Here is a 27,993-nt window from a genome sequence, read left to right as displayed (position 1 = left end):
TGAACATGAAGAATATTATCGTCTTTTTATTACAAGATTATTAGTGTCATTTACATTGAATGTATCATAAACACCAAAGACGCAAGCAAATTTAAACCATAATGATAAGGGAAAACGAAAGAATGATTATTACTTCACAAACCTGCAACCGCCACTAGTTTGAGTAGGCAGGTGGTGTTACAACTTGCACCTTTATTATACGTACGGGCTAAGATTGGCAAGCCCGTCAACAGGATATTCAATTTGTGATAACGATAGACAGCCTGCATTTTTGGCAACTAGCCCGCTTAATAAGGAGTTTTACCTTAGTTTAGGGTGGGGGCAAAGAATGTTAACAAGATTTCCCAGCTGAGCCAAACAGACGCATCTTTTCAGCAACCACTGTTTTCATGGCTTCTTTTGCAGAAGCCATGACATGAATGAGATCCTTTTTCGGGCTACTCAATGCATCCATATAAGCCTTGCGCACTTCAGTATTAACGTTGAACTTTCTGACACCTAGCTTTATACATTCCTGTGCATTACAGTGAGAGTAAACTGAAACATTAATCTCAGATTGCCTATCATCCAATTCTAGCACTAAAAATAACATTTTTTTCACTAGTAGCTAGTCTACCAAAATGATATCTCAAGTGTTGAAATGAAAGAGCATTGATGGAGAATGAATATTTGAGGATCAATATACGGATCCCAACTATGGTTTAAGGGGTAGTTGTATTCTTGCATTGCTCTGAGCCGTCTCAAATCATGTAAGGACTATCCCCAACCCTGGATTACCACCTTAGACTTAACTTGTTAAAACATTAATCAGGGGCAGATGCATAGTATAAGCTATGGATTCAGCCGAACTCAGTAGCTTTGGCTAAGACCCCGTACATGTGCTAAGAAATCTAATAAATCAGGTACAGATATTAAATTTCGAGCCCAATAACTCAAATGGTAAGTGGGACCAGTGGCACCCCGAGCTCATAAAGCTCAAATCGTGGATCCGCCTCTTGACACTTATGATAAGAACTTCAACACCAAGAGATATCCACCATCACCCCTTTTAAATTCAAGTGGCCTCACCATCTAAGGAATTCCAGTTCCATCCTTTTATTTGTACTCAGCCTGTTCGACTTCCCCCTTGCCCTTTATCTATACAATTAAAAATAAATCAGTACAAAATTATTAGAATCTCGTATACCTCTATTATTTCCTTTGACAGCCCAGAAGCTCCGTGAAGAACAAGATGAACTCCTTTCTTTGAACACAAGCCATAGAGGCCCTGGACCCAAAAACAGGGGAGTTAGCTTTACTCGGCACATAAATACCGATTCAAAACAATCTTTCAATAGACGCTATTTCACAAAGAACTTATCTGTTATTTTTGTTAATATTCGTTTCCAACTGAAACATGATCAAAAAGTAATCACTGAGAGTGATTTGGATTCGACAGGCAAAACTAAATATGCACCATAAAGGAAAAAGAAAAGGTTGATTTTCTTCAGAGCATGTATCAGGAGCAGAACAGTTTTATAAATCAATTTCAATGCACTATAAGTTCGAAATGTTGCTGCTAATCTGTTTTTGTTAAGTAAAAACATAGGTCACAGAAATGTTTAGCGCCCTGCATAACTACGCAAGTGATCATTTTATAATAGAAATAGCAGAAGTCGGATAGATGAAGCGTTCTTAACCAAATATTTTCCTCCCTCGTGTGTTCTTTAATGATGGCATATTCTCAAATTTCCCCGGTCAGCTAACCTGCTTAAGAAGATTGAAAGGAAATGAAAAGAGGGAGAGAGAATAGGAATTAGACCTTCAGCAAATCAAGCCTAATATTTGGACCGCTTGCAGGATATTTTCCATGAACATTCCCAATGCACACTGCCAAAGCATCTATGCCTGTCGTATCAATGAATTCGTCTGCCTGAAAATCATATAAAATCAAGTTTGAAATTGGAGAAAAGAACTAACTTTAACCAGGGGCGGGGGGGGGGGGGGGGGGAGAAAGAGAGTGTGAGAGAGAGAGGACCTGATTAATATCAGTCAGCTTTGCTTCATAATCTTCTACAGTCAAATCATCTTCAGTACCTGACAATCTTCCCAATTCAGCTTCTACCAACATCTTTTTTGAGTGTGCCAATGAAGAAATGTACTTCGTATAGGAAATATTATCCTTGAAAGGAAGGTGTGACCCATCTACCATGAGTGAGTCAAATCCCTGCAGTGGTTGAGTTTACGAGTTAGCACACTGACATAAGATTACTTTGAGCTCATTTGGTCAGGCAAAAAGTTTAATTAAAGCGGAGAGCATAATAAATATGCCTCACTAGTAGCAAATAAAACTAACCATCTCAAGAACTTCCAACAGCTCTTGCTTGGAATTTCCATGGTCAAAGTGAACTGTTATAGCAACCTGTCATAATGCATACGGTTAATGCTCTCGAAGGAGAAGCAAGATAAAGAAACCATAGAGGCACAATGATCACTACTCAGATCTTCCAAGTTAAATCTTCGTCCATCCAAAGAGACCTGTTTTAACATACTTATGATACTTTGGATATGACCTAATAGAAAGTAATTACTAAAAGCCTACATCTGAGCTCAAGATTTCAAACACTGAAATTGTTAATCCAACAGAATGCACATTAAGAGAGGAAAACCCCTTTTGATCACAGACAGACACTGACCCAATCTATAATATAATGGTCACTTGATGTTTTACCGCTTCAAAAGTCTTTGCAAGTTATGGCAAAAAATACTTGAGCAACTCAATAGTCTCTAAGTAATATATTTTTTTTTTCCTTTATATGCTGTTCTATCCTATCGAAAGATTTCAGATACCATATAATTAGCAAAGGAACATGTTAGCTCTATTATCCTTTAATTCATCGCTGCTGATATTGATTCCTCACTTGGTCATGAAAATTATGCAGGCAGAGAACAGTTTCATTTTGTCATTGTAGTGCAAATCCATGTTTCTTGTCCAGTAGGAACAGCTGTATGCACGGTTAAATCTAGTTTAATTTTTATCCATCTTTTATTCTTTATTTTAAGGTTGTTAAAATTAACTCAGTATCTTAAATATCACTTACAGATGCTTGTTCTGCAGCTGATATGCAACATGCAACGAGTGGCACTCCTCCTTCCTTTAACGCACTAGGATGGATCTGGAGAACAAAAGAAGCAAAAAATCTTTATTGTAGCACATGAACAAGTCATTAAGTTCAAATAGGCATACCTTCACTTGTTTCCCCAATCAACATATTAAGCACTCACGATTGCATAAACGAAGATGGAAAAAGAAATGGGAAAGTGAAAAACTCAAAGAAAGTACTAACCTAGACAAAGTGAGTAAATTAAGATTGAGCCCTCAATGGAAGGAACCACAAAAAGAATGTCTAATGTCACATTTCATGTTTCTTATTTTTTTAATATAAGAAAGTTAGATACTATGAAATCATGTTTTCTAAAGTGAAATAATAAAACAGGCCAGTAATAAGAAAATAAGAATCAGAGGAAACACACTGTATGCCATGTTCTCTGGTATTTAACATTAATATAAATTTAAGAAAAATGTTATCATTCTTTAGTACATGCAAAAGTGTATTCAGAATTAGTAAATATGTAATCTTTAATCTTTTCCAAAGTGAACTTGTCAGGGCTAGTAATGATTTAAACCTGTAAGATAGCAGGACTATTTTCCTCCTCTGCGGCAGCAACTACTGCCTCAACTCCTTCCAAATTGTAGACGTTAAAAGCACCAACAGCATATCTTCCCCTCTCAGCCTCCTATTGCCGGAACAGAGAGTTTAATGCCAGATGTAAAAGGAAACGGGAAAATCATTAAAGCAAAGTCATCTCACCAGAAGCAGTTCCTTAGTTGATAATCTGCCTGGATAAGCCCAGCTTTTCACAACATCTGCCAGAGCTTTACTGTCACCAACATTACCTGATGGTCACATTGACAGCTAAATATTAGGGATCCAAGGTAGAGGCATTCAACAGCAAAAAGAAACCGCCATAATTACCTGGGAAGACAATATATGGAACTTCTGGATGTCTGCTCTCAGGACCAAGCTGCCACAATGGAATACCTGCAAGAGCTTGTCCCACTATTTTGGCACGTCTTGCCTCTAAAGCTTTTGTGGCAAGATCTGATGAGGTAATTCCTCCCTATGAAAGAAGAACTCACTCTATTAGTAAAAAACTACAACATTTTACGTTTATATAAATGTTCTCCAAACATGTTCAGAGAATATGTCAAGATAACGAAGCAACATAGAGCTGTTCTGAAGCCTAAACACATGCTGTCGAGTAAAAGGGTTCAACAAAAGCAGTATGGATTCCCCTTAAGCAAGTGCATCTAGGACAAAGAGGAAAAAAAATCCTGATCACATATGGGCATAGTTCCTTTAAAAAAAATTCAAATCTTAAAAAGAGTTCCATACTGGAGATGGAGGAGCATGAACCCCAGCCCTATATTTGAATTAGGCCAGTGTACACATGCCTTTAGACTTAACAATAAGGGCAGTATTATCATTACAATTGTAGAACCCTAAACTCGGATTTTGACATAAATATACCAATAACCAGTCAATTTGACTGACAAATCCCTCAAACTCTCTCCCTTAATGTGACACCTCCCAACAGAAAATCTAAGTGTGGGAAAGAACAAACTAACAAAAGTAAAGAACGTGAGAAATGGCCCTTCCATTACCATGCATAATCGAAGAAAGTGATACAAGCATACAATGGACGAGAGAAATACCTTTGCAAGAATATAACGAGGCCTCGTGGTTATCCGCCTAACTATCTCCACCAGTGCTGAGCTTACCTTGAAATTGATCTCTAAACTCTCGGAAGGAGCTGGGTATTGTAAAGGAAAAATTTACTTTTTCTAAGTACAACATATTAGAAGCATACAAAAGAGAAGGCAAACAAAATCAGGGCAAGGAATTAGTATTCATCATCGATAATAAGAAAACTCACTTTTGCCTGTGATTAGCTCTCTACTGGTCATTATAAGAGTGTCCTTATTATTTCTAAGGTATACGTCTGCCAGTTCAGCTGCTCGATTGATTTCTTCCTCCCTTGTTTCTGATGACTCCATCGCAACTTTATTCACAGAAATCTAGTTTTCAAGAAACAAAAAATTAAAACGCTGCCACATATTTTCAGCAAAAGCATATTGTATACAGTATTCAGAATTACCTCTATAGTCTTCAAAACATGACCATATTGCAGTTTTAGCTCTTCAACCTGCAGTGAATTTTATAAAAGTAGTGTGAAGGAAAGGCCAATAAATATAGACAATTACTAATAAAAATATCTCTTGTTAAATTTTGACCTGCTTTGTTGTTTTTGGAACGTATGATCCCACGACAATAAGTCCACCATTTCTTTCTCTGTTTATTCCAATATCATTTGGCAAAATTGGAGATTTTTGGACGATTCCAACTCGAGCAGAAACGAAACTGGCAGCAGTACGGCATAAGAAGTGCTTTCCTTTTAATTCTGCCTGCATTTAGGGCAAAGAAATAAAAAAACAATTTACATCTACTGGACATGACAAAAAGATAATATCAACTGTAACAAGAATGCTACAAAACCTGTATCATTCCAGCGGCAAATACAGCCATGTCTCTTTCACTAGCTGCATTGACTATACATGTTGAACCCTGTTTATAGAGGAAATGCAGTCAGGAGCACCATAGAACTAAGGTCAAGATTTCGTCAAGGAAGCAAAAAATCAAGCAGACATGAAGCTTCCCAATGCACAATGCAGTTCGTTGCACATAGTATGAACCCAAATAAAATCCTTCAGAGTAATCTACGTGAACTCTATAGAGTGACCTTGACTTGTTTGGATTTCTACTGCTGGAGATTTAGGGTTGTCAAGCAAGTTGAAGTATAGATCCTAAACTGTGGAACTTGGATTTGTCTTATTTACTCTCCTGTGACCTCATTTCTATAATTCATCTTTCCACTCACCTTTTTGTTACTGATACTTCTTTTCATATTCTATACTATCAAGAAAATCTGTTTCCCTTCCTCTATATGTTCCCAATTATCAAAGGGATTTCTTGCTGCATCAATACAGTGAAAAAAAAGGTTTCACTATACATTGGAACCTATCAACAAACTTCTACTATTAGACTCTGTGCACGCCAGAGTAATTATATGGAAGAGGGGAAAAAATGATGATCACTATTTGCATATTTCCACAAAACTGAGCAAGGTCTTGGCTGTATTTTCTCATGTGTGTGAACCAAAATACCATGTAAATCTTCAGATGTAGAATATCACTCCTCCAAACAAAACACGCGAAAAGTAAACTTCTAACAAAAAGTCTGTGAGAATGCACGGGAGAAAATATTATTAATTATCTAAAGTGTTGTACAACGCCCTATTTATATAGAGTGATTACATAATAATAGGTATCTACTTCGCGATGTGGGACACTATACATGACTAACTACTTAACACTCCCCCTCAAGCCGGTGCATATAAATCATATGTACCGAGCTTGTTACAGATGTAACTAATACGAGAACCAGTAAAAGACTTAGTGAAAATATCTGTTAGCTGATCATTCGACTTCACAAACTTTGTAACAATATCTCCTGAGAGTATCTTTTCTCTGACAAAGTGAGAGTCGATCTCAATGTGTTTAGTCCTCTCATGGAACACCGGATTTGATGCAATATGAAGAGCAGCTTGATTATCACACACCAATTCCATCTTGCTGATTTCTCCGAACTTCAACTCATTGAGCAACTGCTTGACCCAAACTAGCTCACACGTTGCCATAGCCATGGCCCGATATTCGGCTTCGGCGCTAGATCGAGCAACGACTTTCTGTTTCTTGCTCTTCCAAGAGACCAAATTACCTCCTACTAGAACACAATATCCAGACGTAGAGCGTCTATCAGAAGGTGATCCTGCCCATGCAGCATCTGTGTACCCAACAATCTGCTCGTGGCCTCGATCCTCGAATAGTAATCCTTTGTCTGGAGCTGACTTTATATACCGAAGAATGCAAACAACTGCATCCTAGGGAGAATCCATAAACTGACTTACAACACTCACCGGAAAAGAAATGTCAGGTCTAGTCACCGTGAGGTAATTCAATTAGCCAACCAACCTCCTATATCTCGTAGGATCTCTAAGAGGCTCCCTCTGTCCAGGTAGAAGCTTAGCATTCGGATCCATGGGAGTGTCAACAGATCTGCAGCCCATCATTCCAGTCTTCTCAAGAATGTCTAAGGCATACTTCCGCTGTGAAATAACAATACCTGAGCTAGACTGAGCGACCTCAATACCTAGAAAATACTTCAATCTGCCCAGATCCTTAGTCTGGAAGTGCTGAAAGAGATGCTACTTCAGATTAGTAATACTATCATGATCATTGCCAGTAATAACAATATCATCAACATAAACCACCAGATAAATACATAGATTCGGAGCAGAATGCCGATAAAACACAGAGTGATCAGCTTCACTACGAGTCATGCCGAACTCCTGAATAACTATGTTAGAACTTACCAAACCAAGCTCGAGGGGACTGTTTCAAACCATATAGTGACATGCGCAATCCGCATACAAGACCACTAGACTCCCCCTGAGCAACAAAAACAGGTGGTTGCTCAATATAAACTTCTTCCTCAAGTTCATCGTAGAGAAAAGCATTTTTAATGTCTAACTGATAAAGAGGCCAATGACGTACAACAACCATGGACAAAAAGAGACGAACATATGCTACTTTAGCCACAGGAGAGAAAGTGTCACTATAATCAAGCCCAAAAATCTGAGTGTATCCTTTTGCAACAAGACGAGCCTTAAGCCGATCAACCTGGCCATCCGGGCCGACTTTGACTGCATAAACCCAACGACAACCAACGGTAGACTTACCTGAAGGAAGAGGAACAAGCTCCGTGTCACTCGCATGTAAAGCAGACATCTCATCAATCATAGCCTGTCGCCATCCTGGATGAGATAGTGCCTCACCTATAGACTTATGGATAGAAACATTGGACAAAGATGATATAAAAGCATAATGAGGTGATGACAGACGATGATAACTTAAACCGAAATAATGGGGATTAGGATTAAGTGTGGATCGTACACCTTTGCGGAATGCAATTGGTTGACTAAGAGGAGACAGGTCCGCACTAGGTGCAGAATCTGATGCAGGACGTGAATCACCTGGGCCTGATGCTGGACATGGACGACGATGATAAGTCAAGAGTGGTGGAGCTGCAGAAGGTTGAACTGGACTAGGTGGTAGAACTGGAAAAATAGGTGGTGGATTTGCATCTGGAGTTGTAGGTGGTGGAGCTGGAGTTGTAGAGGAAGATGAATGGGAGATAGTGACTGAATCTCCAAAAGATAAAACTAGTAGCACCTCAGAAATATCTAAGTGATTACCTGGACCTGTGAAGTATGATTGGGATTCAAAAAGGTAACATCAACGGACATAAGGTACCGCTGGAGGTCAGGGGAATAGCATCGATACCCCTTTTGCGTTCTCGAGTAACCCAGAAGCTTAAGAGCACGAGAAGCTAACTAATCTTTTCCTGGAGTAAGGTTATGAACAAAACACGTGCTTCCAAAGACACGGGGTGGAAGAGAAAACAAAGTTAAGTGGGGAAACAGGACAAAGAATGGAACTTCATTCTGGATAGTTGAAGATGGCATACGATTAATAAGATAACAAGATGTAAGAATTGCATCCCCCAAAAACGCAACAGAACATGAGATTGTATGAGTAGGGTACGAGCAGTTTCAAGAAGATGTCTATTGTTTCTTTCAGCTACCCCATTTTGTTGAGATGTGTACGGACAAGATGTTTGATGAATAATCCCATGAGAGTTCATAAACTGCTGAAATGGGGAAGACAAATACTCTAGGGAATTATCACTACGAAATGTGCGGATAGAAACCCCAAATTTATTTTGAATTTCAGCCTGAAAGGTTTGGAAAATAGAAAACAACTCAGATCAATTTTTCATCAAAAATATCCATGTGCACCTGGAATAATCATCAATGAAACTTACAAAGTAGCGGAATCCCAAGGTAGAACTGACCCGACTAGGACCCCAAATATCTGAATGGACTAATGTAAAAGGTGACTCTACTTGATTATCAAGACGCCGAGGGAAATGAGAGCGGCTATGCTTACCGAGCTGACATTACTCACACTCTAAAGTGGACAAGTGAGGTAAACCAGGTACCATTTTTTGAAGTTTTGACAAACTGGGATGTCCCAACCGTTTATATAATAAATCTGGTGAATCGGTAACAGGATAAATTGTTGAAGGAAGACAATATGTGAGTTCCATGTGATATTGCAAGGATAAGGTAATAAAGTCCATCTGATTCACGCCCGATACCAATGATCCTCCTTGTAGTGCGTTCCTGTATAAAAACAAGGTCATCAAGAAATAAAACAGAGCATTTAAGTGATTTGGCTAAGCGACTAATGGCTATGAGATTAAAGCGACTACCGGGAACATAAAGAACTGAATCTAAAGGTAAGGAAGGAAGTGGACTTGCTTGACCTATTCCAGTTGCCATGGTTTGAGACCCGTTGGCCATTGTGACTGTTGGAGAGATTGAGAACATGAAATAGTAGTGAAAAAAAATCTGTTACTAGAATTATGATCAGATGCATCTGAATCAATGACCCAAGACTCAGAGGTTGAAGATTGGGAGACACAAGTCACACTACTATCTGTTTGAACAACGGAAGCTATCCCTGAAGATGTATGTTTACATGCTTTGTACTGAAGTATTGGATTTGATTCAATGCATTGGATCCAACAGATTGCGAGTTAAAGGCTTCTGATACGAATGCCATTAAAATATTATGCTGGAAAAAGCATAAATTTTCTGGGAATTACTGTTCTCGCCGGAACTCACTGTTCACGCCGGAAAATTACTGTAGTCACCGGAGAAATCTAAAAGTGCTCGGAATAAAAAGAAAACAGTATGGGCATGGTCGGAATTACTAGAAGATAAGGCCGTCCTGAAGAAACTTATCCAAATAATGGTCGGAACACTGTATGACGCGCCGCCGGCGTCAGAAGCTCTGGAGGCGCGTGAGAGCGCGTGGACGAGAATCTGCCAGTGTGGTTTTCTGGGGTTTGGTCACCGAAGAAGGGATTTCATTAAAAAAAACAGCCTGAAAGTCACCGGAAAAAGGCACGGTGACTGTCCCGGACTCGCTGGTTAACTGCACATCGGGGATTTCTCACTAGTTGTTGTGATACCATATGTAACAGTCCATCCCACTAGTGATATTGTTCGCTTTGGGCCTAGGCCCGTACGACTTTAAAACGCGTCACTAGGGTCTAAGGCATGTTTACTTATATGCCCAACATCTCTCCGTGTTTTTTGTCGATGTGGGATTCGCTTAGGGTATCACATACACCCCCCTTAAGGAGTCAGCGTCCTCGCTGATGTTTGCCCCACCACCGTTCAAGGTTGCACGCGGAGTGGCTTTGATACCATGTGAGAATGCACGGGAGAAAATATTATTAATTATCTAAAGTGTTGTACAACGCCCTATTTATATACAGTGATTAAATAATAATAGATATCTACTTCCCTATGTGGGACACTATATATGACTAACTACTTAACAAAGTCTATTCTCTAGCAACCTCCAAAATAATGTTAAGAGCTGTAATATTAAAGAATAGTATACAGCCAAAGGAGGAAATAGCTTCTAAGTATAAGCTAGGTGTGTTAGGGGCATACACAGTCAGATAAAGGCAGATGGATGCTAATGAATTAGCGTAAAATGAAGGGGAAAAAAACAATTAGGTAACCACAGAGTTTAGTGGCGATGAGGCTTATGTACCTTCCGCAAATTGCAGAGGTGTTCACAAACAGCATCTGGTCCACCTTTTCTTAAAAGCTGGATGGAGATAGATGAAACGCCGCTAGCAGGTACCCGGCCCTTTGTTTTTTCTTCTACCCACTAAATATCAAATTAAAATATAGAATAACAACTAAATCAATTTAGTGGTGAAACAGAATATAATGTGTTTTACTCAGAAAAAGACAAGGCTTGACCTCACGGAGGTTGGAAGATTTGTATCCAAAAGCAGCATCTTTAGCAAATTCAGTTTCACCTGCTGGAACAAGCCTATAGATAAGAAGGAAACATAATTAGTGATGACCGGCAAGTCCAAACAGCTAATATGTGACAAATTAGAAGAGAATACCTATCAGAATCTGCAACATAATGTATATCTCCAATGGTATAACGGCCTCCTTGGAGGAAAAAGGGCAAGATAATCCATGCATCCATCTCACCCAGCACTGAAACAGCTGCATCTGCTTCCTAGGTTGCATAAAGATATGTTGTAAAGTGTGTCAAGAAAGGACAATTAAAAAACTTAATTTATGTAGGCTGGTCTATATCCTTACCTCAGGGAAATGGCCTCGTAAGGTTGAATCACCCCTCAGAACGACCGTATAGTCTGCTTTCTCCACTGACTTGGCAGCAGCATCGATGTTCCTGCAGATATCTGCTATCAATGCACTAGCCTGCACTAAGAAGTTTCAGTGAATGATCTCATAATCAATAAAACAAGTTATTTTGTCAACATGTGTTAGAATTTATAGAAAAATTCTTTGAGGGAGTTCGATGTACAGTTAAATTCTTTTCCAACATAACTCTTTTACCTTCTCAGAAGTCAATGCTCGGGAATTGGTTAAAATGAAAAAGCATTTTGGCCTCTTTTTGAACTCTTCAACGAGTGACTCAACACTCCTGAAAAAATAAACAAGTTCATCACTGATAATAATTTAGAAGTTTTCATCTCTATAAGGTTTGAATACCAAAGTTTCATCACAGTGAAAGAGGACCCTTTTTACCAAGATCGCTGATGAAGCAAGATAGAGAAGAGAGAATGATGACTGATGAAGCAAGATGTAGAAGAGAGAATGACGAGAATTTAAGCTAACAAGGTAGGGTAATTTTATTCTTGTCGTCCTTCTATATTTGTGATTCAGTTTATTAAACGAGAAAAATTTCATCTCTTTGTTGGGTTTATGGATAATAGAATGAAGGATATAGGAACTGGGTAATCTGCACCTGGTTCAATTATTATTAAGGTTAACGATTCAATAATCTAGTTTCACAAACAGCTGGATTCTACTTTTCATTGGTTTGGTCTGTCATACCTGTAATAAACAAGGAAGGAAAGAAGAAGACAGTACACTCTGAAACTCAATCTTCATATCTAGGACTAGCTCCATATTATCAGACATGAGCAGGATGTTAATTTCTCCTTTCTAAATGAAATATATTTATTCATTTCTTTACTTATCTTTTCCCTCTTTTCATTCGTCAGAGAGATCTTCAGCCCTTCCAAGCAGAGCTCAGTTTCCAACCCCTTGGCTCTTACTTTTAAGTTTTTTTTATCATATTCATCCCTCAAGTTTGAGCCACAAATCTTTCTACTGCCCCAAGTAACATAACATCCTTCAAGTTTCTAATAATTGAATGAAGGCATGCTTGAACTTCACCTCACAGTTCCTATTGAATCTATGATATACAGGATTTTCATGTGGCTAAATTGCTTCAGTTATAGAATGATGCAAAAGAAACCAAGGCTGTAATCTCTTTTTTCCCCATTTGCAATAGATCTTAACCCACTTCATTGACTCGGTCACTACTCACTAGCACACTGCCGCAATTTATGTTCTGCTTGTTCCTATCAAGCAGCATATAACTCAGTAGACCAGTTAAGCGCAACTAGAAAAGGCACCAACCCCTGCCCTGTACATCTTTTCAACATGTAAGCATCATGAGTTCCCACACTGTACCATTTTGAACTGTCTTATGAATCTGGAGAGAATTGTTTTTTAAATGTACTAAAAAACTTATCAAATTTTATAGATGGAACTTACCATTCCGTCAGGACCTCAATATCATGAACAGTTTGAGTCCCAGTTGGATCATCATCTAGAACAATTAAAGTCTTCAAACTATTCTCTGTTAGTGTACGAATTTCACTGATGGGATCCACTGGCCACTCAGGAGGAAGGGACTGAAATACAGATTCTTTACTGAGAACAGGAAGTTTGCCTTCAACTTTGACTCCACTTAGTGTCTCATAGACCTGCATACGTTTGAGAAAGAGTAGATGGTAACAATTAGCTGAACCATTTTCCTGTCCAACAGTTTATGCCCCATCAAATAACTTTTCATGCTGCAGTATATTTAACAGAGAAAATCAAAATTGTCTACCCAATAAACTGAATGATTATTTGAGCATATTTCACAAATTCAAACCTAATTAACATGAAGTCTCTTATTAAATATACAGCTGTTTGTACCTTCACTACAGCAGCATCATCCAATCTGCCCCATCCAGCAGCAGAACCTAATCCATGAGACATTATAAAAAGTATGAATACAGATTACAAAACATGAAAGAAGAGTGTTTCTGCAGTACAGCAGTGCAACTACATGCTCAAGCTCTATTAAGTCAAACATAGGTAAATTAGAAAAAGGAGTAATTTGTGTTGGTTAAAAATGGGTTTATGATGAGTCAAAGGTCCAAAACTTCATCTGGTTAAACCTATGGCTGAGATGGCACAGAACAGACAAAATCTAAGCCATTGAACTCTATTTAAATGCTTTATTGGAATCCAGGATTAATATTGGCTGGCATAAGGAGACCACCTATTCAGCTGTTTGACCACATTTTCTAGTTCATGTTCATATACTACAAGCATTGGGCCCCTCAATATCATGACATTGAAAAGCTAAAGGAAAATATGACTGGGAGAATGTTTATTTCGTCCAATTTTTCACCAAAAAAAAAAAGCGACACAAAGATCTTTTCAACAGGGCCCACCCTGAACTAGTTTAGCATGCTATTCAGGGATGATGTTCAAAGATATTTGGAGAACAAAATGCTGAAGAAAGTGAGCTGAAATGGAATGTCCATAAGACCATAAGGCAAATAATGAGAAACCCAGCTTTATTGCACTTAATGTTTTCTTCTTTTTAATTAGCACCAGTAAACTCGCAGCCTTTTGACCATAAATTATTAAGGTTCTACCATATGACAATAATCTCCATGCATCAAGAATTTTCTTCTTTCCGGAAGACTGACTCAACAGAGAAACCAAATGTTATAGCGACAATTAGGAGTGTACATAGGTCGGGTTGGTTCGGATTTTCTAATTACCAAACCAAACCAATTGTATCGGGTTATTAAATCTAAATACCAAACCAAACTAATAAAACTCGGGTTTTTTAATCTCAGCTTTTCTCGGATTTTTCGGGTTTTCGGGTTTTTTTTTTCATAAAGTCTTCATAGCACAAAACGTAAAATTTGTGCTCCAAATATTTCTTTAATCCTAGTAAGATAGAACTATATAAGGTGATTTTCAATAAAATAACATAAATATGAGATGAGTCATGGCATTGTACTAAAATATTCAACAATAAAGATAATAAAATCGCATAAAATAAATATTATTAATAAGCCATAATGAAAACAAACATAATTTAAAATTACGACTAATAAGTACTACTATTATTTACATGACTAACCAGTAAAAGAAAAATAAGTTATACATTTTATTTAAACCATGGAAAAACTAAAAAATAGATATCCAACACTATTTTCATTCATAGTACAATTGAATTGAATGTCTTTTATTAGCATTAGTATTGATTTGATTTTGGTTTAGGATTTATTTGAATTACTAACATTTATGGACTATAAAACTTATTGGAGCATCCAAAAATTATAAGCCCAAACTTGAAATAATACGTTAAAAGGTAAAACTATGAAAAAGCTTAAAAAATATTTATAAACTACACTACAATAAATATTTTTATGTATTGAATATATTTAAAACTTTTATACATATAATGTCGGGTTGGTTTGAACCAAACCAAACCAAATATGGTCAGGTTTTTTTTTTCCAACACCAAACCATAGTCGGGTTTTTTTTCTCGGTTTGACTCGGATTATCAGGTTGGTGCAGTTTGTCGGTTTCATTTGTACACCCCTAGCGACAATAATAATAAGCAATCCTAGACAGTACCAATATCTTATTGTTGTAATACTTTCAGGTAAAACAAAACTCTTTGCCTATATTGCTGCCATCAATGAAACAGCATTTGGAATTCGTGAAAGCCACTTCAATCACCAAATACAACCATGTTGGAAAAAAAAACTAAATCTATCTATATCACTTTCTTTCAGAGCTTACCAGATATGGATAATTGGTACTAAGATTGAATATGATTGAGACGATTAGGGGATGAAAATGAAATGTAGTGCAGTACATGATGCATACAGTTAAAATAGAAAGGAAAAAATCTCTTAACCGCACCTGACAGGAATAATTGGTGTGCAATGTTTGCAATATGAAGCGGTACTCTGCGTGATGAGCCTTCGCGAGAAACAATGCCCTGTTAAAACCATACAAATAGCCATAAGGAAATAAAAAACCAATGTTAATGCAGCTGCAATATGAATATATTCAATGCTTATCAGTCTCACCAGATCCTTCATGAAGATATCAAGTGCAGACAACGGTGTATAATTATTTTCTATCATGTGTGGCCCGCGATTCTCAAACATCCTGCAGCAAAACACAAAATCAAATAAATTCTACTGTCCACACAATTACACAAATCTCATGTCACAGATTAAAGAAAAATTTCTAGAAAGAAGTGTAAAGCAGGAGGCAAACCAGAAATTTCTCAGGCATCAGTTAACATTTTTAGAGCACCCAACATTGGCACATCATGTTTGAACTAGAACATTACAGGAGCTCAGAACCTCATTTTTGAGAATTAGAAGACACCATATAAGTTAAGCAAGTCTGCTGGTATTAAAGCAAATAAAGCTGAGGTTAATCTTTCTAGCATTGCCCCATTTCCACTCGCAGATGAATTAAACAATATGATTTACTGCCCAACACCATGGGACAACCCAATATATCTGTAAACTCTATCACCATTCAAGCACAGGAGACACCAACCTCCCTCGGGAAAAAAAATAAGAGATACTCAAGATATGCATATTCACAATTTTCTTTTTAAAAAAGTCCAACTTTACTGGTAAAATAGGTTACAATAAGATAAAAGTGGTGAAATATTTCCTAGCATCTCTGAAAAAACTATTGTTGAAGGCATCAATCAATCAATTATGGCCAAATAGGTGTACGGCCCCTTAAACTTGGCTCCAGTTTCCATTTTGACACCTTAACTAAACTCATTACCTATTGAACACTTCAACCTAAATCAATGTATGCCTATTAAACACAAAAGCTGACATGGCAAGAGAGCTGTATTTCACCCCCTCTTACGCGCGTGAATTTAATGGGTTTGAGATAATAATTTTTTTTTTTTTTTTTGTTTAAATCAAAATTGACTTTTTTAAAAGCAGAAGAAGAACGGCAATAAATTTTATTGCCGGAATTAATGGAGATCGCCGGAATTAATAAATTTTATTGCCGGAATAAATTTTATCAAGGTTTTAACATTTACACACCAACCACGAAATCAATAATAGACAAAACACGAACGAATCTCCGATACCACAACGATGGAAGACCAGAACAGATGGGTTGCACATTTCAGATGAAGCCGCCAAAGACATTCAATCCTATATCAGCGAAAGGTATGGACAGAATTTTGCATCAAAGAATGCGTGTAAATACTTCAAGAAGGTAACAAGAGGCCCATGAAGCTTAGATCTACTTGGCCTTTTAGTACACACCTTCTGTGGATTCAACTTCCGATGCAACATCCAACGATGAATCCAATTAAACTTCTTCATCACGTATACATAATTTCAGCAACTAATCTCCCTAATACTGCCTAAGAATTACTGATTTCAGCTGCGGGCAGAAAAGTTTGAACACAGTTGAGCCCAGTATAATATTCCCGTCCCTCTGGTCAAAATAACCTATTTCAGGTAGGCAGTGAATATCAGATGACACCTCATTTTTAACAGATCTAAGCTTCACTGAAGTAGTAAATAATCAAAGGCTCAAGAGGCCCATGAAGCTGATATCCGAAAGCTACCCCCAACGCTTGCTGGGGTGCTGGACAATGATGCACTTAGGCCGGTGGGATTCCATGGAATGAAAAAAGAAAGGGGGTGGTTGGGAAGAAGATGACGGTGGGAGGGGGTGTTTAGAATAAATCTTTTTTGTTTTCAAAACTTCTTTTTGACTATTTGGGCCCAAATGCCACGTGTCTCCCTCTTATTTGTCATTTTTGCTAAGTCATTCATGTGTGAATTACACGCACCTTATTGTTTTTACTGGTTATGGGTAAAGTGTTCAATAGATCATTTTATATAATATTAAAGTGTTCAATAGGAAAAACGCTAAGTTAAAGTATCAAAATGGAAACTGGAGCCAAGTTTAAGGGGTCGTACACCTATTTGGCCATCAATTATTGATGAAAAAATAATTACACAAATACAAGTGTCCACTCTAACAATGTATATTTAGATGACATGATGCACATATTTCAACAGAGTATAGAACAAGCAAAGTCTTGATTTGAGTCTCACATCTGTTAAAGATATAATTAAATGAAGTATCTTTTTAACTAATTTAAACTTTTAGATGAGGTGGTAAGTACAAATCAACAACTATTTCTACCCATGCAAAGAACCAAACAACAACACATGCACAAGATGCTGAGATGATTCCTTGAAGAATAAAAGTTTTTCATGGTTGGATAAAAATCAACCATGAGTGAGCTTCTCAAGATGATACTCACAGGCATAAGGACAACTATGGGAAAAAAAGAAAAAAAAAACGGAGTCCCGATACCCGATCTCTCTATTTATAGGGTTACCTACCAAGATGTTCCCCCACTATTTGCAATGACATCAAACAATAGTCGTGTATTAAGACCCAATCGAGCACCAAATGCCATTGCCTCAGCAGCTGATGCTATATGAACTCCAGCAAGAAGTTGATTGACCATCTTTACAACACTGTTGGATCCGGCATACATATGAAATCAACAACTGATGGATTAGTTCCAGAATAAACTCATTGAAGAAGCAACAAATTCATTGATAAGGTGAAAAATGATTGGAGAAGTATTTGCATGCTCAAATGAGCTAACTACAATGAAATCAAGTGATACAGTGATGCCAAGAAAGATGGTACTCAGATTAAAATTACCTGGCAGCTCCACAACTTCCTTTTATAACATAAAGCTTCTCACTCAATGCTGTTTAGTGAAGCACACAAGGATCAGTACCTTAATGGAAACATTTGAAAGGAAAATCTCATAGTCAAAACTCTAAAATATTTGTAATAGCAGATAAAGATTCCACTTCTTACCAGAAAGAACTGAACCGGTGTGCTTGAGAGCTTCATCTGTACCTGATGCCATTATCTAGCATTGATGTTATAGCTTCAGTAAGTTACCAGACAAGTTCAGCGAAATATAAATGCTTTTGAAATATTTATAATAATGACCAAAGCGGAGCTTTGAAAGGTAAATTCCATATGCGCACCGTAAGGGTTCCGTTAGCAGCCCTTTTAACCCCACCAGAAACAGGAGCATCAACTAACTTCAATTTCTTCAAGTCACCTATGTTAATGATAAAGGAGAAGCATCTGTGAGTGACAGGAATGCTAATATGTGAAGGATATGAGGATTAGGCTCGAAATAAAAGAAAAGGCCGTAATTATCATAAAATTGGAGAAAACTGAAGCTTTCATAATCTTGGATTACAGCTGATGAGAGAGTGCAACTGAAGCATCAACAGATTGTTAAATTAAACTTAGTTCTCTTGAAATTGGCAGTTACATGTGGAATCCAAGTGATAGGCCTCACACTGCAATCTACTCTTAAGTAAAAACGGTATCATATTATATGAAAAGATACCATCCCCAAAATTAAACTTAAAAATAAAAAACAAGTGGTCGCAGGCGCACGCACACAACAAATGTTGCGAGAGATTGCACGTGAAGCATCAACGGATCATTAAATTAAACTTAGTTCTCTTGAAATTGGCAGTCACATGTGGAAAGTGGATGTACATCCAATCGATAGGACTCGTACTGCAGTCTACTCTAAATAAAAAATAGTGTCATATTATCGGAAGGATATTATCCCTAAAATTATACTTAAAAATAAAAAAATGTGGGTGTGGGTGCACACGCATAACAAAAGTCACTTTGGCTTGAATGTAGCTGTTTTTCTGAGTCGTATATAAACTCCTTGAACTAGTATACTTAGGAATAGATGGACCTCAAAAAGAATGAACTAGCAAATGCCAGGAAATGTATTACAGAAATGAAAAGCAAACTTGTGGAGTTTGAAAGGAAAAACTTACTCTGCAAGCGTTTCTCGAGCTGGCTAACAAATGATGGAGAAACTGTTGATGAGAGGATAATAGATGCTCCAGATGGAAGGGCTATAAACAAAAAGAAAGATGGTTAGTCCTGTCCATAGATGCAGAAGTGAGAGCGTAGCATTTACCTGACACAGCGCCTTGATCACCATAAAGAACACTCTCAGCTTGTAGTTCATTTGTGACCATTACTACGAGTACATCTACATCTGAAACAATTAAGGCGGCAAAACAAACACTTAAGGTGATCAGTAAACAGCAAGTAGCATATAACCCATAGCATCAAACTTTTGCAAGGCATACTACTCGTCAAAAAGTAAAGCAGCAACTTTCAATCACATATTAGAGACAGATGATCTTGTTGGTAAACTACTTTTTACGCTGGACTTGTTGAGCAGAAAACAAAGCATTATCTGAGTTACGCTAACCAACTCCCTTCTCATTTTCTTGACCCCAGGGAGACGGGGTGGCCTTGGATTTTACAAGATTGCTAGTCAACCTTGTTCTTGCTTAGTCTCGTCCAGGCAGTACTCATACAACCTCCTCTTCAATAAGATTAAGAAAATATACAAAAACTAGAACTTAAAGTTCTTTCCCAAACAGACAAGATTTTCAGATAAAACCAGACCTGAAGATTCTTGCAGTTTGTTATGCATGCCGCACGTTTCAAAAAGCATCTTAATTTACCTTGAGATACTTCTGCAGGAGTACTTCCAGTCAAGCCACCTGCATCTGCAAATCGAGATAGTGATGGTGGATAAACCTACAATTTCATAAGAAAAGGACCATCACTTTCACTTAATTATTAGCTTTAAATAAATCACAACAAACTTCTGAAGTCAGCAAATAGAGGACAATACACAACACGTAAGCAAGTGGATACACTTCAAGATGTTTTGTAAGTGAAGATGCTTATCATTATGGCAAATGCACAAAATGTCCCAGTGAAAAAAATGAAGGAAACCAATATTTTCATTAGGTCAACAAAAATCTGTCTTGTAAAGTCATTTTTAGCTTCCATTTTCTTGTGGGAATTCTTGTGAAGAATCAGAGACAAACAGCCACCAGCGCAGACAAAATCTTAGATATTGTACAATATTGAAAGTTTTGTTCCACCAATACTTAAAGTTTTATCATTCCAAGTGTCTCTGTGGACGTAACAGTGGACAGGAAGGGCAAGAACATCAAAGTTAGCTTTTCAAAGGGAAAAAAGATGTTCCTCGAAAGCCATTATCCTAAACTTTGACATTGCTTTATCTGCAGATATTGTATAGGTTTATACATTTTACCCCAAACTGAAATCTACAGTTGTTCTGATGCACTACCTGAAAATCAGCTTTGGACTGAGTAGTGTGTATGTAAAAAGATTCACTCTCCAGAACATTCAAAATCTCTTTTAAATGGAAAATGTATTATTTTCCTATGAAAGTTGGTGGAAAGAAAAAACTATTCATTGAATTAGGTAGGATATCTACTCCAAAATTATATTTTGACATGGAACTAGTCCAGCACCAAACATAAAAGATGCAAGGCATTACATCAAAACCAAGGACGCAGAAATTTGATTTCAGCAGTTGAGTTGCCATGCCAAATCCCATAGCACCAAGGCCAATGAAACCAATTCGCTTCACGGTATCAGATTGAGAAGTAATTTGACTGGCCAGTTCCTCAGGGTTGTAACTTTTAGAAATGACTGCATCAGCTATATTTACCCCAAGTAAACTTTCCCAAACCTGTAGAACACCCTGTTAGCAGCAGAGAAAAAAAGCTCATGCTACATTAGAGTGGGAAAACCTTAAAAATTGACCCATGCACTCAAACCTGACCTTGAGCAATGTAGAATCATCATCGCTCTGTGCTTGGGGATGTGACGATCCTGTAAATAAAATGCAAAGCAACTGAGATCACATCTGAATGATACTATTGTCCTCCACGAAACTAAAAAATGAAGGAATGTGTACTATGCCTGCTATAAGTTGCTGATAAGCAACCGTTAAGAGTGGAACGGGGAATTTATGTGCTTTCGCCATGTCCAGTACGTTACCCTGAAGTGCACCAAAAAAAAGAATCAGGAAACAGGAACTCTGCAGCAGTCAAAGAGACCACGATACAGACTTAGTAAGAATTTTCAAGCTGTATACACTATACAGTGGCTACACCATGAAAAGAGAAAAGTCAAGCAGAATATTTCAAGTTATTCCCTTTGACCCATTAAATTATATGTTATTTTCTTTTTGGCAGGTTTTAAAAAGTTTGACCTATCCTTTATTGGAAACTTTTTCTCCCTTCCAACTCTTCAAACTAATATGAACAATTATCACTTCATATTATTTCAAACTAGATGTGACATCCTTTTAACTAACCATGTTGCGTTTTCACATTCCAAAGTATCATTTTAAGCAATTGTTACCAAATATATATAGAAATCTTTTTTCAAGCTTCTAGTCTTGAACTTCAGACCAGCCCAAAATGAGCCAATCTCAGAGATAGTAAATAATTAAGGGAAACTATTAATGGTAAAGCAACACTGAGAAGTGCCTTTCTGAAAGAATGTGCATTTAAGGCTCAAGGTTTTTCCTTCTGAAGATCGCATCATCTGCTGTAACCTACTATAAACCATAAAGATATTATTGACCTCGGATAAGAAAGAGCATTTCATCTTACAGCAGAATCTGAAGGGTAATGTTATCTCTCAAAAGAAAAGAACTATGGCAAGAATCTTACCAAATTTTGAATGAAAATGTTGAGAAAGAGATGTTTGGTTTGGTTGCCCCTCAAAAGCTGGGGAAGAGAATTCTTGAAAACCCTGCAAATATGAATATTAGGAAAATCAGTGCATGACAGCATGTGTAAATAGTTATGTAAAGTCAACTGAGGACATGAGAAAGAAAGGGCATAGTATCAGAGCCGAGTCAATTATAACTAAAATATCAAAACTTTTACAAATGACGAACAATAAATCTTTCAAAAACAATTAACTTCTCGTGACTCCTTGAAAACATAAACAGACCCCAATGACATGACCATGCGTACACCTACTCATCAAGCTTTTAGTGTAAGATGCCAAACTGAACTGCTCGAGTTGACAACAATTAATCAAACTCCCAACTGTAATCATTTATAAACTTAAAAACAGAATCGAGCATGAGCATGCAGCAGTAGTTTTGAACTTGAACAAAAAAGTTAAGACATTAAGACGTATTAACTAACTATCCCTTAAAGTCCTTTTTTCCATGACATTTTCCTGCAGCGATAGTACCTGGAAACTAAGTGAACAAGTGCAAGATAGACTTTAGCAACTGAGTATAAGATTGAGAGACAACAGTGGTATGCTATTGTTATATTCTTTTTGGAAACTACTGGGTTTGTTGTTGTTGTTGTTGGAATAGTAAACTATCTAATTTAAGATATTACATAAAACGCCTTCAGAAAAGCCTTGAGGTGCTTATCTATCAAATGGGAGAAAAATGAAAATGATAACGCAAATGCAGTCACCAAGAATTTCCAGCAGCATTGGATATTATGTCATAAAGTATCCATGGATGAATCCCAGCTTGAGCACCAAGACAGATGGCCTCCACCGAAGCAACAGAATGAATTCCTTCAAGGAGCTCAATCACCATTTTAGCTTTGCTGCAAGAATATTTGTAACAGATAAATAGATTGCCAAAAGTTTGTAGACAAGAGAGATAGACATAATGTACCTTCCGGCACCAAGTTCGCCCTCAAAGGTGTATAGCTTTGCGCACATAGCTGTCCACAGAAAAAAGATGACTCAGTAAAGCAAAGAAACATGAGAGTAACTAATTCTCTCATGTTATAAAAAGCATAAAAATTACAGACTAGCAAGACAAATATACTGCACCAGAAAGAATGGGCTGTGCTCTAGCAATGGACTCTGAACTTCCAGAGGAAATAATCTAACCATCATTGAAAAGAAAGAACAAGAATTCCAGGCATCAGCAAAGGATAAAAGTACAAGATAAATTCTAATGAACTTCTCTGAAGTGGAAATCACAGGATTTTTGTCTTACCATAGTTTTATCATTTAGATCCTCAGATACTGCCCTTGAAACATATATATCAACAACGACGTTTGTTCCATAACAATCTACATTAGTCAAAAGAAAAATAGTTTCACGATTAGCAGAAGTCTGTTGATTTTTTACTGACAGTTACACAATCCCTATATTTCTATCTTCCTCTATTTTATCATCGCCGCGAAGATGTATAACTCAGTTTTCACTTTGAAATATGTAATAGATGTAACCTCACAAAACAAATAATTCATTTCAACTAAACATAAGATGTCACATGCATAAACAATCATAGGCATGTGCCCAGTTCACCTTGACACTTCACCCACAAAGAGTAAACATGAGAAATCACGAATCATAATGCCCTGCAAATCATAGCTTATGCACTAGTGGGCAATCATATCTACATCGAATTCTTATCACTAATGCTAGTTCATCTTATAGAGTTACATACAACAAAAATATCTTCTTTAGTTTGATATGTCTTATCACAGATATAGAGTTACATACAACAAAAATATCTTCTTTAGTTTGATATGTCTTATCACAGATATATTCATCTCGAGGTCCTACTTTGTTCTATCTCATATGTCTAACGAATCATCAAATCTATTAAGACTACGTGCAGTAAAATGCAAGTCAAGCTCAATTGGAACAAGAACAATAGAGAGCAAACCATAAAAGCAGTATATAGCAAGAAGTCAGAAAGATTCTGCATAGACTACAAGAGACACAATAAAAAGGGGCCGCAAAAATGAAACATTTATCGCTTCCATCTAACTAAATACTGCAATGAAGTATGAAAATTAGGCAGATCAAGATGTTGCCTCTTAGAGTCAACTCCAGCTTCTGAATCTGTGAAGGTAACACATTTGAATGGAAAATGATGACCGTGTCTTTGCTTAATCCTGTAAAGCAAGAAAAAAACATAAATAGGAACGAAAGAAAAGGCAAAGACATTGCACCTTCATCAAACTGATTGGAGAGCAATCTGGGATATATACTCTGCACATAGACATTTACCTTTTAAAACACCCTTGTCACCCAGAATTAAATCATTTATTTGGTCAGCATGAGACAGCAATATGACCAGTGCAGCTACACCTGAAAAAGGAGAAGTAATAACAGAAGTATTTCAGTACGCAGCAAGATGCCAGGAGAAACTGTACAGAACTTTCACCATACAATGTCAAGAAAGATAAGCTATAAAGACTGTTGCTTCTCTCCATCATACTTACTGGGGACTGCAGCTTGTTTAAATGATGACCTCAAGCCATTCATTTTTAAAAGAATTATTAGACAGAAGGAGAACCTAGGCGACATCACCTTTATTAGGTCTTTAGATATCATGAGAGGAAAAATACGAGATTATATTGGTTGAAATTTTTTTGGGATGCTACTAATAGAAATATCTAACTTTCAAGGTTCCCTTATATCAGCATTCTTCTTTGCTTTCTTCTAAAACATGGTGTTATAGCAATAGCGCGCCAAAGAAGATCTTTCGATAAGAAAAAGGGAAAGAAAGACCAGCTATATGAAGACAAAACAGACAAGAAAAGTGGCAGACTCCGTATAGAAAGACAAAAGCTGACAATTTGTAAGGACAGGACCAGCAGGAAAATCCGCATTTCTGGTAAGTTTTGAGTATCTTAACATAAATTTGACTTATGAAGGAAAATCAATTTAAATTCGAGGTTCACAGAAGAAATAAATCGATATATTAGGTCAGAGAAAGACAAGAGTTAAGTACATGATGGTGATGGCAGTTTAAACTGTTGGGAAGAAAATTAAAGCAGGAAGAACAAAAACAAGAGGAGGGCGCAAAACAAGAACAGATCACACATAAGAAAAACTTTGGTCTAAACCAAGTTTTCAGGAACTTATCAATGCTCTGGACGTAGTTTCAACTGGAAACTACAATTTAACCAAACATTAAAACAAAAATCTGAAATAGAAAGCTGGGGATAGGAAACCTAAAGAAAATGTGAATTCAGATCTGACCTTTCCCCGCCTCAATAGAGTTATTACATACTTTACCACCTAGCTTTGAGAACTTATCAACCAAAGGACTGCCTGCCTGTTGATACAACATATCAAAACCACAGATCATAAAGGAGATTACCAATCTTAAGCAGAATTCAGTAGAAAAAGAAGTAGATGAGTGTAGCTTTGAGAATTCAGTAGAAGATTCCATTTTCCTTCAGGATGATTATAGATACTTTATATGTCACATGATGAAGAGACACTACGAAATCATCCTAGCCCCAGCTTTAGAGATCAAAGAAAAAAAGTTTCATGTCCTTTTTTATAAGTAGAAAGAAAATTTAACATCTTGACATTCTATAATTCTGTGACAAAACAAATTATCTACAGTTCTGGCAGGGAAGTAAACCAATTTTCAAACAAACTGATAGTAAGTGGAGAAGAATTCAAAGCAATTCTTTACTTACACCGGCCACTATCAGGTATTGAAAACTGAAAATGCTTTTCTTAAAACATTTTTTCTTATATCAGAACTAGCTATTTCTTTCTGAGATTACATTAAAATAATGGGGGGCTTCCTTGGGTCAAAAATCTTTGGTTAGTTTTCTCTCTAGACCAAAACAATAGATGAAGCACAGAAATGCAGTAAGTATTTAACAACTCAAACGTAAAACTAAATAATTTCAAACATTTTTTGAGCAACCATTTCTCCCTGAATGGAAGAGAAAGGCGGAGCATATCAAATTGAAAGACAAACTGAATAAGACAATCTTATGCAATGTACTTGTAATGTCTACATAATGTAAGCAGGAAACATAGTCTTTTCTTGTCTGACAGTTGAGTTACTGCTAAATTTAATATTAAAATTTTATAAATTCTCAAAGTTGAAATATCCACTTTAACTCTGTTTGATATGTTTCCTAAACTACATTGTTCAAAATCTGCTTCTTTTGCAAGAATGCTTCTCTCTTATATATCATATATTACAGGCTAATGGCTGCAGAGGCAGTCCACATAGTCACAAACAGTAAGCACAGTCAAAATTGCAGGGGGAGAATAACTCAAATTTATCCTTAGTGTCATAACTAGGAGAAATATATATGTGACAACATAAAAAAAACCACCAACTGGAACTTGCTATTAGAAACCTGAAGGCACTGCATAATGAACATGCATCCTCCTCCTCCCTCCCCACCCCAGCAAAAGATTAAAAAAAAAAAATTAAATCATTCAAACCGTTAAACTAAATACTGTATTTAAAATTCTTAAATTTTAATTCAAGATATTGATAAATCATTGTCTGAATATTCGGTAATGATCTTGATGAAATACATTTACTTGGATTTCTCAACTTTTCTTTTCTTTTTTACTCATACCAGTTCTTGTAGATCATCACGTATTATTACAATTTCTCCCTAAGTCAAAAAAGTCCAATATACTTTATCCAACCCTCAGTACTAGAAATATCCAAATCAAAAAAGTGGAATCAGAAGAAAACCCTTTAAAAAAAAAATCAGAATTAAACATGATCAAGAAACGTGACAACATGATCAAGAAGAATTAAAACGAATCATAATGATTACCAAAGGAAACAAACCTCGAATGCCTGGACAGAACAACCAGAACGAAGAAGAGAAGTAGCTAATTCCAAGCTGATGTCGTCCAAGCCGACGAACCCAATTACACTATGCGTAGCCATTACTGAAGCAGAGAAACAGAGTAAACTGCGAAACCTATGATGTTTTTGCGAGTAATTAAGTAATTACTTGTGTAACACCTAAAAAAATATAGAGTTTTTTTGCGTGGAATGCGTTTGGGTTGGTATACTTGTATAAAGAAAGTGTCCAAGTTGATGGCATCTTTATTTCATGTGTCAGGGTCTAATTTAGAAACAATAAATACGCGGATGTCCTGTTCCCGTTCGGAGAGGAAATAGAAATATTTAAATCGAATCCAAACGTTAATTTAAATAGTCTCACTTGCTAAGTGTCAATACCACTCCAAAGAAAAATTACAGTACTATGCACAATTAAATCAACTATTTACACCTTCCTTTTAGCAATTTCTATACTTATAAGTTATTGTTGGATCAGTTCACTTGCTACCTTCGGACTAAAGAGAGAAATCACCAATAAATTTTATCCAACAAAGCTTGGATTTATGTAGATAATCATCTAACTTTTTGTACCTTTACAAAATTTCAATTGTAAATTTTTATAATCTTTATTCCAATTTCATCAATCATAGTCACATATTTTAGTGCTTTCTTTTTTGCATTCCTTTATCTTTTTACCTTTTTTACTGACATTGCCAGGCATCAAACATTTAATTCAAGGTGGTGCAGAGTGCAACCAAGTAGTATACTATTATCTTGACATGATCCTATTCCCAAATTATAATTTCTATCTGTCTTTTATTTTATTTTCCTTTGTCTTTTTTGTGCTAATCAGGTCTATCGGAAATAATCTATCTAACTCATAGGAGAAGGGCAAGGTCTTCATACACACTATCCTTCATAAACCCAAAGGCGATTCAACAATATTGGTGGCCTAAAGCCAAACCTCAATTAGAGGCCTTAAATTTATATAATAAAACTAGTAAATATGTTC

At 36.7% G+C, this 27,993-nt stretch overlaps 1 protein-coding gene across 1 annotated transcript; it reads right to left on the bottom strand.

Annotated features, from left to right (window-relative positions):
* Positions 1 to 27,250, bottom strand: LOC104119631 (uncharacterized). Its single transcript, XM_009631185.4, has 42 exons — positions 26,982 to 27,250; positions 25,403 to 25,478; positions 24,425 to 24,505; positions 24,229 to 24,309; positions 23,399 to 23,475; positions 23,230 to 23,284; positions 23,069 to 23,117; positions 22,860 to 22,997; positions 22,089 to 22,170; positions 21,331 to 21,409; positions 21,191 to 21,240; positions 20,903 to 21,097; positions 20,052 to 20,127; positions 19,493 to 19,573; positions 19,347 to 19,427; positions 18,522 to 18,598; positions 18,346 to 18,400; positions 18,184 to 18,232; positions 17,853 to 17,990; positions 15,531 to 15,612; positions 15,361 to 15,439; positions 13,342 to 13,388; positions 12,913 to 13,124; positions 11,683 to 11,770; positions 11,425 to 11,544; positions 11,220 to 11,338; positions 11,068 to 11,140; positions 10,853 to 10,972; positions 5,598 to 5,666; positions 5,336 to 5,506; positions 5,200 to 5,247; positions 4,978 to 5,119; positions 4,757 to 4,854; positions 4,017 to 4,161; positions 3,852 to 3,937; positions 3,667 to 3,777; positions 3,081 to 3,155; positions 2,336 to 2,401; positions 2,018 to 2,206; positions 1,802 to 1,912; positions 1,187 to 1,267; positions 1 to 514 (listed from the first exon to the last, which is right to left on the bottom strand). Exons 1-42 carry the CDS (start codon positions 27,081 to 27,083, stop codon positions 332 to 334), a joined length of 4,137 nt encoding a protein of 1,378 aa, XP_009629480.1. The 5' UTR covers positions 27,084 to 27,250; the 3' UTR covers positions 1 to 331.
* Positions 27,251 to 27,993: the final 743 nt, after the last annotated feature.

The sequence above is a fragment of the Nicotiana tomentosiformis genome, chromosome 3, assembly GCF_000390325.3.
Source record: "Nicotiana tomentosiformis chromosome 3, ASM39032v3, whole genome shotgun sequence".
NCBI classification, from domain to species: Eukaryota; Viridiplantae; Streptophyta; class Magnoliopsida; order Solanales; family Solanaceae; genus Nicotiana; species Nicotiana tomentosiformis.
Note: the sequence above shows the minus strand (reverse complement) of the source record. Positions and strands in the feature narration are given on the sequence as shown.